Source organism: Porites lutea, chromosome 4 (genome assembly GCF_958299795.1).
Source record: "Porites lutea chromosome 4, jaPorLute2.1, whole genome shotgun sequence".
Taxonomy (NCBI): Eukaryota; Metazoa; Cnidaria; class Anthozoa; order Scleractinia; family Poritidae; genus Porites; species Porites lutea.
In genome coordinates this window covers 17,116,680-17,130,780 of record NC_133204.1, presented here as the reverse complement: position 1 = coordinate 17,130,780, position 14,101 = coordinate 17,116,680, and the positions used below count along the sequence as shown (strand labels likewise).

Sequence of the window (14,101 nt, the reverse complement as noted above, 5' to 3'; positions counted from 1 at the left end):
TAATATGTCACACTTACCAATTCAACATAAAAACGAAACTACGCCGGGCAAGGCTGTCAGTTGGCTGACAGTCGTTTAAAGTTAAATTGGCAGGCCAAATTAAGGTCAATTGACAGCTGTCAAAATGGGACATGTGCAGACCGCTATCAGAAAACTAATAACGAGGGCTCAGGTTCGGTCAGGTACACGATCTGGCATTTTCTACTACATGCCGGACGGAAATGTCCTACTGACACTCGTAGTCTGTTAATTCGAATATTCGCCATTCTAATGAAGGTTAATTGACAGCTCTCAAACTAGAGTATACGCTGGCCATCATCACCTGAGTGGATCGCGGGCTCATTTTTCTATCTATTGAGGTCACGTAGTGTTTAAAGTTTTGCGCTGATATTTTATTTGATCACGGGCTCAATTCGAAGCCCCATAGCTTTTTAGAAAATCTATCCCTCCTAGAAAATTCGGCAATCACGTAACCGTACACCGACCACCCGACCTTCCGTCCGTCCGCACCACAGGCATACCAATGTTTAATCTCACACTTTCTAGCTAGTTTAGGAGCCTGCAACCTGATATTGTACATCCATGTTTTGATTAATTGACAGCTGTCAAAACAGTGTTTCTGCTGACCAGTATCGCCCGACCGTATCGCGGGCTCAGGTATCGACCCTCTGAGTTCGAGTAATATTTTGAAGGTATTCGCTGACAACTTGCTACTTTTCAAATAATCATGCTCAAGTTCAATTTTTTAAAATGCATATGAAATAAGTCTTGTTTCATGAGCCGCACTTTTAAAATGTTGATTTCGAACTGATCTCGGACACGAAAATTCAACCGGCTTTTAAATTTACATGCAGGGAAGGCAATCGCTTTTGACTTTTCTCACTGTCACGCGTTGATCACGCTCTACGTCCAATTTTTTTTGTTCTGATTGGTCAAAATTTGACAGGTGAGTTTATGCGGAAAACTTTTGCGGCGTCTGGAAACTTGCTTACTGATAGCTGGAGCTGAGAGAGTTTTGTGTCATCTTGTGATGTTTTAAACTGTCTTTTTCTACTTGGTGTTCAAAATGAAATACAGCTGCTATCAAGATTGTTCCGTAATTCGTGGCTGGTTTGTTTATTGCGCTTTTTGTTGACAAAGGCACCGCTTGTCAAAGTCATTGGAAATCCGATTTCGGATGGCATCGTTTTCAAAAATGAGCTTACTCACTTGCCCTTGCTTGAGGCGTAAGAAGGTTGAAAAGTCTCAAGCGATTCTGGAACACTTGATGACCTTCAGAAGTAGCATCTCGACTGGTAAGCTTGAGCCATTATTGTTTTTGACGTTTTTTTTTTTTCGGTTTCCTGAAGTCGAGCGTATGGTTTATGCGGCTTAAGTTAAAACACGAGCAATGATCTAACCTACAATAGTATCAGGTTTAAAAAGCCTTTAGACATTTTTTGACCCGCAAATTCAAAGAAAAGGTTCCGAAGATTATTTAGTTATGATTTTGGCTGTAGACAGAAAGCTCTGAGCGATTTTCTTGCCTCGAGTTCATCTTGAAAAAGAGCGAACTCCGGGAAGCCGGCTTAAAACATAAATAAGCTTATGCTTGCCTGACTCATGATTTTCTGAGACACTTTACTCTCAATACTTCTCTTCGTGAATGAAAATTATTGTCTCTGTACACGTTTCACCGAATTAAATTTATTTTTATATTGATTGTTAGTAGTCCCTCTCGCAATTTTCATCGCCGCACCGGTTGTTTCCAGTCGAACATAAACATTGCATGTAGGAATACTCAAAACGCCGCGCGTAAATATCACTCGCTTTTAAAGATTACACATAACAAAACCATAAACAGTTTTATAAATAAAGGGAAATAAAACCTAAACATAACAAATTCTCTATCATGTTGAAGCGTAAATGGTAACTCTATTAATCGCACTGCAAATTTGGTGCCTGTCAAAAGTGAGAACCGAAAAGGCCGAAAAGTGATTTTGGGAATTTTTTTTATCGTTTTCATTGAAAGCCCATAATTATTACCCCGCATATCACATAGGACCAGATTTTTCTAACAGAAAACGTTTTATAATTCAATGCTCTAATTTTTTGTGCAAAGGAAGGGCGTGCTTTGATCGTCGTGGATATTGAATGAGTGCAAATTCTCTTGCAAAATTGTGAAAAACTGCAGAATTGTAGGTTTAAATAGGGGAGAAAAGAACAAATTCTGTCCGAGATCTGTGTACAGTTTACCTGAGATGTGATGAGAGAAAGTATGTTTAAAAGGCTGGTTTACACGCCACCAAATTCGTCGCCAAGATTTACTAGTAAACTAAACTTGTCGAACACAAAAAATCCGGCCTGATTTTTATTTTGGCCTCTCTTTTAGACAGAGGAATGCAACGTGTAAATTGGCTGCCACCAAGGACTATCGTGGCGCATGTGTTTCTTAAAATTATATTTCGGGGTTGTCCAATTATCCATAGTCTCTCTAACGGAGCAATGTTGGAGAGACTGGTGAATGCCACATTATGATGCTACAGCTATTGCAAATACAATACACGAATAGGTCTATTTGTTTTCCAGGCCTAACCTACTGTGATCGAACATGATTGCTATTTTTGGGTGTACAAATAAGACTATTTAATAACTCGATGTAAAATTTGTTTCACTCTTGGACTGTCAAATTATTTTTCTCTAAAATCACTCAGCCTTTGCCTCAAAAGTCAAATGAATTTGCCCTGATCTGTAGATTACAAGTTTTAATATTATTTGATTTAAATTATGAATTTATTAACGGGAGCTTCGCTTTTAGCCCTGGCTAAATCTATATATTAAATTTGACAGGAGCATTTTATGTTTGGTCAAAGTACTAACTTTGGCACAGAATTGACCTACAAGGAGCAATTTCCTCAGGGGCACCCGACGAGAATATAGTTCAAAACCACTTAAACGAATAAACATATCATTGTTGAATGTATTTTAGTATTCAAACGGTAGATATAGGAATATTTTTTTCTCCTAAAAATTTTTCATCTGTTCGGATTTCCTAGCTGAAAGTCTAGTGATGCGAAAATTATAGGGATCAAAACTTACCATTTCGAAAATTTCAGCCAGAAAAAAGGCTCCCGAAAAGTCTAGGCGACCTTTTTAGGGTAAAAATCCGTTAAGAATGGGCAATTATACCATTTTTTAGATGTTCGAAAATCCTAGGAGAGGCAGGCAAGAAATTTTACATTAAATGTTCCGAAAATTCTAGATCTCAAATCGTCTTCCGAACAGATATTTTCCAAAAATTGTCGTTGGGTGCCCCTTTTTCCTCGTGACTGTAACTATCGTAATTGTGTTAAGGGCAGACAGGTAAAAGTCTCTCGCTGCATCCTTAATGGCGCTTTCATTAAGGCCAACGAGCGTGAATGATGGCTCAGCCGTGAACAGAAATAAGTGTGATCATATTGTTGAGAACTTTCGTGGCTTCATACCAAGAAGAAGAGAGAGTTATTTTGGTTTGATTTGTTCGGATCCTTCATTTTCTTTTTTAGGTCCAGCATTTTTGGTTAAAGAAAAAAGCACTTATTGACTCGTATAATCCAAAGATTAGTCTCTGGATTTGTGAGATGAGATAACCGAGCTCCTTGAATAATTATTCTGGTGACAATTGTAATATTTGAAAACTGTCTGCGGTGGATTAGAATCCGGAAGTGAAGCATTGCCGGTTGACGTCGTCAAAAGGTCGTTGGCCTAGGAAACATTAAACACATTTATTCCAGCAAAAATTGTATGGTTGGGACGTATAGGAAACCAGTGACGACAACTCGGCCTTTTTTCCTTTCACTAGATTACCGGCTATATCTTCTATTTTGATATGGCATTTCTCACGCCAGATAAAAAATAGGCAAATCTTAAGGTAAAGTTTCAGCTGGTTTGTTGTGCGAGACAAGTAAGTTCGAACTGGGATTCAACTGAACAGTACAACTAGCCTGTGTGGCAGGCGCAAAAAGGGGAGGGGGAGTGGGGAGGGAGAAAGGGAAAAGGGAAGGGTGCGCCTGCTCTAAGAGCCTATGTTTTTGCATAACGCCTACCAATTTTCTAGTAATCTGATTACGCTTTCTGTCAATCAAGTGTCGCTAAACCCGCCATTGCAGAAAAACATTACACTCACGGACTAAAGAAATTCGCTTAGTTATTCAGATCCAGAAGGCACTTTGGAGAAAATTGGAACCCTTATTCAGCCGTAATAAAAAAAGCTTTACGCTTCAAAAGAGGTCAAAGAAATTGCGCTTGCATAACAGGGCAAATTCTGCCGACCAGAAAACAATAACTACAGTCAATCGATATGTATGTCATGACCTCTCAGTGTGAAACATGCGGCTAAAATAACATTTGCTCAGTATAAATGCAGAACCTTCCAGAGCATAATCTACCCAGCAGATAAAAACAACTTTATAGGAATAAGCAGCATTCTGGCATGAGGTAAAACCACCCTCTTTTATTGCTAAGTTACATCGGCGAATGTCATCTTTCGATAAAGTGGCTAAATCTTTTGCTGGGTAGCTCAACAATTCCATCTCCTGCAACTGGTCTTCGATAATACTTTTCAGTGGCGAAATGACGAGAATCGCCGCATTACCATTTAGCTCGTAATTCTTCGCGCGTACAAACATTTGGTAAATTAAACTCTTGCCGTATCCGGTCCGCAAAACCGCCAGAACATCTCTGTCGGCTAAAAGAGCCCTTACTGCTGATTCTTGCTCTGGTTTTAAAACAGTTTCTCTACCACTAGATAAATTCACATCTCTCAAAGCACTCTCTACGACATCCACGTCTACCGCTGCCATCTCGACTGTTTGTTGATTTGTGAAACGCGCATTTCAATATGTTACTCATTACGGCTCAGCCAATCAGGAATTTGCGGACGCCAGCGTCCGCAGATATGAACAAAAGGGGGTTCTTAGAGCAGGCGTCTCCTCCCCCTCTCCCCAATCCCCCTCCCCTTTTTCCCTTCCTCCCTATCCCCTACCCCCTACCCCTTTCGACGCCTGCTACGCAGGCTAAGTACAACAGATCAGATCAGTGGCGTATCTAGGGGAGGGGCCCTAGGGGCCCGGGCCTCCTCCTTATTTTTAGAGCCAACTGAAGCCTGAAGGAACGAAAAAATGTTTTTTTGAGACAGGCTATCCCCGTCATATCAGGGTCTGGATGACCGCCCCCCCCTCCCCTTATCCGAATGTCTGGATCCGCCACTGTAGATTGTAAGGTCAATATATTTTTAGTAGATACCTTTGATGTCTTTGATAAATTATTGACTTTTATGGACTAACAAGTTAGTAGAAATTCTTGTTTGCATTATACTTCTATTTTCAACCAGCTTGAAGTCCTGCCTTTTCAACAGTGATTAATCTCGTAAAAAGCCGAATGAAGTCCCAACACTCAGTTGAATACCCTGGTAATTATATTTGCCCCGACCTTATTTACGGTGGAAAATGGCTTTTACCATGGTGGTTGTAACCGTAACTACCACGTCCAACGGAAATGTTTTGGTTGAATTCAACGCGTTTCAACATTGTACCCGTTCAGTGTGATATCAAAAGTAAAGGTCGGACCAAAAATTCATAATCTTCCGGAAATTTTGTCGTTTTCTCTCGAAAAGTCCGAAGATTTTCTTTGAAGCGCACATTTGTTGGTGGGTTTCATGGTTCAGTCCCATAAAAAATTTTGCTAACTACTAAAGAGTTCTCTAAGAGAGCCACTTTATACCTTGACTTCAAGGCATAGAAGCCTTCAATACTTGGCGTAATAGCATATGTTTGAGTGAGTAGACATATAGACTGTTCCGGTGTTGTACATTCTTGATACAAGTTGCATAAAGAATGCAGCCAATGGAAGTGTCAACATACTAAATGTTGTCTGGCCTCAATACTGATTGCCCGTTTACTAAGAATGCTTTATTGGCCTTTCCGTGCAGTTAAAAAAATAGTATATGAAAAAAAAAGGTTTTTGGTAAAAGAGGAGATTGAAAGGGATAATTTTGATACCGTATCACTCTTCTAGTTGAGTGCATTGATCATATCGGTTTTTTTTAGCGCAGGTAAGTCCCCTTTCCTATAGACTCCTTGTAAGTTCTATTTTTTTTTCCTGAATAACGTTGCCAGTTATCGCCTATTGCCAATAACACTGACAAGTCCTCATTGTTCCTCGTCATAACGCCTTTTACAGAAAAAAAAAACATATTTACGTCATCTGTAAATCATGAAAGTTGTCATACCGGACAGGCAGATAGCAGTGAAAATCGAAGCATAGATACTGATCTATCATTCATCGGAAAGATATAAACGAACTGGAAGTCATTCGCAGTGTGTAATTTGTCTGTATGCCAACAGCTTCTTTGCCATGGAAATTACAATCTTGGTTACGTTTTTCGCTGTAATACTGACAATGTCGGAAGGTATGTGATTTATTTCTGTCAATTATTTGCTCATTAATTTGTATGCCAACCCAGTGCTTACTTACAATGAACTTCGTAGTTACTGTTTACCCTGACCTAATAGGGTGCGCATGGCTCAAGAAGAGTAACCTGTGAATTTACCATGTTCACGGGATTTTGATTGTCTTTTTCGTAAAAACTTCCCCATTCCCGCCAATAAACGTCGCGTCCATGACTATTTCACAGTTACCGATTTTATTGCATGACATACACTGCTGATGCCATAAATATCATCCGATAGCTGAGTCCAGACTGGCCTTCTATTGTTTTATCTTGTGAATTCTCAGTTCTTGACTTATCTACGTCCCAGTCTCACAGGTCTCCCTCTTACAGTTTTGCTTTCGTTTCTTAAATTGGTAAGCTAACGTAACGAAGACGAAATAGCTTACGTCCCATTTTAAGATACGATTTGTCAAGGAACGTTTGGCACCCAAGGTAGATAAATATAAGAGCATAAATTTTTTCTGAGTGGAATATATTTTTAGGATCAGTTCAACTTAAATTTACCCAATCTCATGCACCGTAATTAAAGTCCTTCGGGAATTTGGGATCTGTTAAGTGTTGTTGGTACATTGCCACTTGTTGAGGTTAATAGCATGTTTTTATAAGCCAAAATAGGTAACCAGTTAAAGTTTTTTCTGTCAATATAATTTGAAACTGATTTAAACTTAAAACAGAAGCAATAACAGTGTTGCCAACCAAGGTATAAGATTAATAGATTTGCCACAACAACCTTAGACAATGCTCCACATAGCGTTTTCAACTCGCTCAGAGACCGTCAGACTATACGGATACAATGTATTGTTTTACCCCAAAAAACATTTAAAAACTGGCCTTGTATTCGCTAAAAGCCTCTTTTGTTGACTGGGTTAACTGTATTGAGCACTTGTCCCACTTGGTGCACACTCCGTGTGGAATCAGGAACTGGGGTCGAGCCAGCAATAGCATTTCCGCCGACAAGATGTTTCCTGTCTTTATTTTACACAGTGGCAAGACAATTACGTCGTTAAAATAAAACAAATTGACGTGGGTCTGCTGCTGTCGTATTGATGACGAATTTTTTTTCCTGTATTTATTTTACATACTAGAAAGACAATTTCGTCCTTAAAATAAAACAAATTGACATGGGTCCGCTGTCGTATTGATGACGAATAGTTTTTTCGCAACTGTGTCGTGGTTTTGAAGCGGATTAACTCGATTGACCTTGCAACAGGTTTTTATTATGTTTTGCGATTTCATCCTCGTTAAAATGAAAGACTTATAAGGTTTAAGATTGGAATCCAGAATCTAAGTTCCACCGAAAACATTAAGTATTCACGTATCGATACGTATATCAAAAGTACATATTTGCAATCCTGGGCCAAGATTGGTGCTTGGGCTATAATTAAAATCGATGGAAAGAAAAAAAAAACTCGGTCTGTAATTTACAGCGGTACTGACCTCAAACTCGGATAATATTAATTAGACGCGAAGCTAAAAAAAAGAAACGTTGTGTGCACATGACCATGATCAAGACCACGAGTCCAGCACGAGTAGTTGCTTGTTGTCTCAAAGACAGAAAATAAGCATATGAAACACATGACGGGGAATAATATCGCGTTCTCGCCTTCCGCAAGGCAACAGTAAATGTTCTAATTTTCGCGATAGCTTGTTTCCAGGGGCACCAAACGACGGTTTCCTCCTAAGTACATTGAAAACATTTTTTAGGCTATCCAGAGTACTTTTAGATATCTAGAAATGCATTCTAAGCGGCACTATAAAATTTGTATCTGTCCGGTCAAACTATATAGAAGGACTTGAGTCTTTCCGAAATTACAAGGGCTTTAGTATTTAATTTATTTTCCCGAAAATTTAGATGCAATTTAACGTTTTACGAAAGTTAGAATTTTTTGTATTCCTCTCTCCGTGACATTTTTGAATCGAAGCCGGTTTCCTTTTTCTACGAAAATTAGCCTCACATGGGGAGTAAAATGCTTCGAAAATTGTACCTGAATGGAACGGTCATCTAGAAATTTTTAGCCGTCCTCAAGCTATATAGAATTCTAGGCAATATTGGCTTCCCCAAACAGATAATTCATGACGATTTACAGAAAACAGTCGTTGAGTGCCCCTGTGATTCATTCTACTATCGTCTTTCTTTCGCTCGCTTAAGCAGAGTTGGTTAAATGATTATTGAAATAAATGCTTTTCGTTAGGGATGTAGAATTGTTTGTAAAACTTCTTGTGGGCACCAGTGACCTTTAGACTGTTACTATGAATTCACCTTTCAATTCCCATGCAAGAAAGCGCTTGATTTCGATGAACCTGCAGTGACATATAACAACAGATCGCGAGGCCTTCAGAAACACAAGAAAGGTGTTAAAAGTGACAATCTGAGAGACGCATACTTGGTTTTAAAAACCGTTCTCGCTCTCTGATTTAAAGGTCCCCACATTTGCTGGGTGCCACTTGGTGCCGGTGACGTGAAATTTCTTCTACAGACTACAGAGACGATGAAATGCTGGTTCAATGGCGCTGTAGATCTGGGCTAGTAACAGTTTACGTTCAGCTGACCTTCTTTTCTTGCATTTTAGGTAAAATGTCATTCAAGGACCAATGCATTTACTGGCACAACTACTTCCGCACTCTCCATCAGGTAAATACCTGACTAAAGAGACGGTACCTGCTAAAAACTTGAAATCATCAACGATGAGGCTTCAAGGATTTATGGGTAAACGTTTATCAGCATTGCAAATTCAAAGTATTTTTTTCTTGAAGAGACGATCACAACCTTCTCGAATTTACGAATGCATATCGTTCACGAATGCATATCCCAGGAGTACTTTGTTTTAAGTATGCCATTTTTTAAACGTTCCCCAGAAAACTTTTAGGTTTCATCTTATCACGATTTTCAAGACTACTACACAATGTACTCTCTATAACTAGAGAGATCTCTGAAGAAAAATGTGCCCAAAAGTGAGTTAGTCGGCTTATCGCCAAGAAAACTTAAGTCCTTTTGGACCTTGTTTGAACGGATCGGTGAGAGAAACTCTTGATAATGTAAGCTTATATAGCAAAAAAATTAATTTGCCATGCTAATAAACCTCTACCCAGAAATCCATTAGGCCTCATCGTTTGAGTTTTGTACTTTTCAAAAGACAGCGTTTTTTCAATCAGGAGCATATACTTTCTCATTGTTGTACGTTCCAGGTAATGGCTGCTAACCATCTTTTCGTTGAAGAAATCGTATCTTTTGGAATGCAGGCGCTCACAGCTCAATAAGCAAACTTGCTGGCTGTAAACTTGATAAACGTTACTCTACCGCTTGGATTTCTTTATGAATAAATCATTCACATCAGTATAAACGCTTTTCTGCAGGTTCCTAATGTCACGTGGTCAACAAGCCTTCAGAAAGAGGCAGAGGACTGGGTTAAATATCTGGCTGAAAACAACAAGTTTCAACATAGCCAAAAGAATCCTGGGAATTTATATCTGTCCCATCCTAACGATTACCCCGCAGAGTATTGCAGTGATGCTATACAGTGGTTTCATTGGGAGGAAAAGTACTATAATTACAGTAGACCCGGTTATGTTCAAGCAGCGGGACATTTTACAACGGTATGGCACGAGCGTTATACATACCCTTAAGAAGATAAAATGTAAAGAAACACAGGCTCAATTAGTTTCGCTGCCATTGTTGTTTTCATCTTGCCAGGTAGTCTGGAGAAACTCAAGAGAAATTGGGGCAGCGTGGGCCATACGTAAAGACAAGAGGCTTGTTATTTCTATTAAGTACCACCCTGGAGGCAACTATGTTGGGTACTTTAAAAATAATGTTTTCCGACCCATCGCGACCGTACTTGGACCTGAATGGCCGCACCATCCACCCGGGTTTACAAGGTGCCCTGCAAAGTTCGTAAAGCAGACAACAACCGCCGTTCCAACAACAACGCCGACCTCAGAGCCGAACACGACGCAGATCACGGTACCAACCACGACACCAAGTATGTGCTATACATTACAAACCACCACTGCACCATTAAGTCAAGAAAAAATACGGTTAAAAGTTAACCGTGGCTCTAGTAGTGACAAAAGATTTTTTTCTGTCATTCTGGCGGTTTGCTGTATGAAGGAGTGTCTCTGACTTCAAGGTCTGTTTTAACATCTTGCATATTGAAGTTGTGAAAGTTCTTTCAAGACCAGGATCAAGTCATTTAACCGTAGACAATGAAAGTTTTTCAAATGCATTTGTTTTTTTTTTCGGGGGTTTTGTTTTGACTGTGTAAATAGGTCCTTGCACGAGCTAAAGTTCAGTGATGGTGAGAGGTGGTTTATCATGATCATCTTCATCATTATCAACCGATCATCCCTGCCACCGCCAAATCATCGTCATCACATCATTATGATCATTGTTCCGAGCGAACATGATTTAAGAGCGGGGGAAAGTACTCATCGTTGACAAAGATCCGCGGCTTGCGCATTAAGTTATCAGATATTTCAAAAGGCTAGTCTCTCCTCTGTTGGGTTTGTAATTTTTGAAAGCTAAGAGCGTCCTTTTACTGGGGTGAAGTATGAGGTTTTATGAATACTAACGTATCGTTTTTATTAATGAAGCACTTTTTTATTTCACAGTTCCAGGTAAAGTACCATTTAAAGACCAGTGTCTTTTTTGGCACAATTATTTTCGTACCCTTCATCAGGTATAAATTTTTAATTTCTTCTTTCCACTGCCCTTTTAAACACCTGCCACAAATGATAGGTAAAGAGACACCAACAGTATCCCTCCTTATTTACTAACAATATGACATTTGCAGATATCGTCTAAAACCCATTCGCCCCTTAAGCGACCGCCTGTATAACCCTCCCGTGAACCGCCCTTGCAGTTAAATAGTTTGCATACTAAAGGCCGGCACATCAGTCTTCAGTTCCCTTCTCTAAAAAGTCAAACTTCATTGTAAGAAAATGGTTGATTGATTGATTGATAAAGATGGATGCCAGGTGCATTTTATACAAGAGTTTTTTTTTTCATCCACTTAAGGTCCCCACCGTTACTTGGTCAAAGAGGCTCCAGAAGGAGGCGGAGGATTTGTTGAAAAATGTGACAGAAAATGGTGGGATTGAAAAGAGTCGCGATTATCCTGGAAAGTTATATTTGTCTCCGTATGAAACATACCCTGAGGAGTACTGCAGTACCGCTACATGGTGGTTCCATCATGAGGAACAGTATTATAACTACAGCAATCCAGGCTTTGTTAAGAAAGCGGAAACATTTACTCAGGTAGGTCATGTGCGCTGCAAAACGATCATAGATGATCTTGAAATTAAAGTTTGGAGTGAGGTGGTAGGGTACATATTCTGAGTCTTGTTCTTTGTCTTTTACCTAAAACGGTGTCGCTAAATCCCAGTACCAATAATTCAAATACCTTTGGAACAGTCTGTCACTGAAGGGGAGAAGTTTGTCAATTCAGTGAAAAAGGGGACGAATTTAATCGAAGAGATGGACTTGACAGAGCCATGTTCAGCATGTATCAGCGCAGTAGCTGTAGCTGTAGCTTTTTTAATTAATATAACCCCAGTGAAATGTACACTGAATGCAAAAACGTAGTATTAATCAACAAATTGTATACTTTTATTAACTTATCGAACTGCGAAAACCGTTAAGGGACATTAAACGTCAGTCTCCAGACATAAAACATCGGACATCGGACATCACCAAACATCGGACATCGGACATCGGACAACGGACATTAGACATCGGACATCAGACATCGAACATCAGATATCGGACATCAGGCATCAGACATCGGAGATCAGACATCGGACATCAAACATTAGAGATCAGACATCATACATCGGACATCGGACATCAGACATCGGACATTGGACATTAAACATCAGACTTCGGACATCGGACTTTGGACATCAGTCTTCTGACATCGGACATCAAAAGTCGGACATCGGACATCAAACATTAGAGATCAGACATCATACATCGCACATAGGACATCGGACATCAGACATGGGACATCGGTTATGGGACATCGGAATTCGGACATAGAGCATCGGACATCGGGCATCAAACATCAGAATTCAGACATCGGACATCGGACATCGGACATCAGACATCGAACATCGGATATCGGATATCAGATATCAGACATCGGACTTTGGACATCTGACATCAGACAGTGGACATTAAACCTCGGACATCAGATAATCAAATCAAGTCTTTTTCTGCTAATTGTTCGTGCCAAAGCTTCTTGCGTGTTGAGTTTAGGCTGCGCTCTCCTAACACTTTTAATTTACTAACCTGTTTGGAACATCACTAACAATGTTTTAGTGTTAAAAGATTGAAACTTGTGTTATTTTTGGATGATACATAATTTACTGGTGCTCGAAAAGAAGCTTGATAGTTATAAAAAAAAACAGTTACTGAGTTACATGTACATGTTCTCAGGCTCAGAACACAGTATTGATCTCATAAGAGAAGGCTCCCGTCGCAGCTTTAAGCCAGTTCTTTCTTACGAGTAGTTTTTCCAGATGCGGGGCATTGGGTGAGGGTGGAAGTCTTGATTTTGGCCTTACCGTACTCTTTATTTTGCCAGCTCATTTGGAAGAACACTACACAGATTGGAGCTGCTTGGACCCTACTTCAAAACAAGAGACTTGCCATTTTTATCAAATACTACCCTGAAGGCAACATTGCGGGCTACTTTGGTAGGAACGTTTTTCGACCTACTGCAAGAAAACTGGGTTCAGAATGGGGGCGTGTTCCGCCCGAGTTTACATGGTGTCCAGCGGATGCCGTTCAGGGGAAGCCTCCAGTGAAAGCAGCCGTGACAAAGTTACTGTCCAATGTTCAGCTATTTATTTGGGCTTTGCCCTTGGCATGGTTAACAGTTGTAATATTTCTGTAAAACAACAACAAATCCGTTGTTGATTCTGACGCAGAGTTCAGTAACGGAGAAGCTTAGTCGAGGTACTTACGGTAGCTGTCTTGTAGATCCTTGTAGATCCAAATTAAAATCCAAGGCCGTTGGCTTTTTTGAAAAAAAATTAGCCCTGAGTGAATAGTTAACAGCTAATTCTAGAAAATATTTAAAGACATTTTAACCTACTACGGAGGAGTTTAAGGCAATACATCAAGCATGAGACTCAAGGAGAATAATGTTTGAGTATAGCTTGGCTAGTTAGAAGCTGGTGCTTTAACTGAGATAAGAAAAAAAAAAGGATCTTTTTTAAACAGAACATTGCTATTTAAAAATTGTTGTTGCTCAGCATTTCAGTGTAAATAATGGTGAACAAATCTTTGTCACCTGTTTTCAGCACCCGTGTTAATTACCCTTACCAAAACTGAAGAATTTTTCACGAAAAGCAATTATATAGTGCCTGTTTAACACAGGCTCTCCAAAAAAGACCACGTTATAAGTGCATGCATACAACTTAAATATATAAAAATTAATTCGTTTGAAAATTAAGATCGAAAATTATTTGAATCTACAATGTGATTAAAAAATGCAAAAGCAAATGTCTGTGCCGAACTTTGTGAAGGTCGCGTGATTTTTAACTGGAGGTTCCATGGAGAGGAACCGTGCTGAAACCGAGGCTTTGTGACAATATTGGTGTGGTACAAAATACTTCTGTATCATCTCCAGT

At 39.6% G+C, this 14,101-nt stretch overlaps 1 protein-coding gene across 2 annotated transcripts in view; it reads left to right on the top strand.

Moving 5' to 3' along the window:
• LOC140932717 (uncharacterized) overlaps window positions 1-13,496 on the top strand; it is a 17,456-nt gene extending 3,960 nt beyond the window's left edge. Inside the window, exons 1-7 of one of the 2 annotated variants that reach the window (XM_073382226.1) lie at window positions 6,273-6,427; window positions 9,040-9,101; window positions 9,824-10,063; window positions 10,161-10,449; window positions 11,084-11,145; window positions 11,484-11,723; window positions 13,051-13,496. In XM_073382226.1, the coding sequence (XP_073238327.1) occupies window positions 6,373-6,427; window positions 9,040-9,101; window positions 9,824-10,063; window positions 10,161-10,449; window positions 11,084-11,145; window positions 11,484-11,723; window positions 13,051-13,362 (1,260 nt within the window). In that variant the 5' untranslated portion in view covers window positions 6,273-6,372 and the 3' untranslated portion in view covers window positions 13,363-13,496. Of the gene's footprint in view, window positions 1-6,272; window positions 6,428-9,039; window positions 9,102-9,823; window positions 10,064-10,160; window positions 10,450-11,083; window positions 11,146-11,483; window positions 11,724-13,050 lie in introns of those variants that run through there. The other variant, XM_073382225.1, reaches the window with a different exon arrangement.
• Window positions 13,497-14,101: the final 605 nt, after the last annotated feature.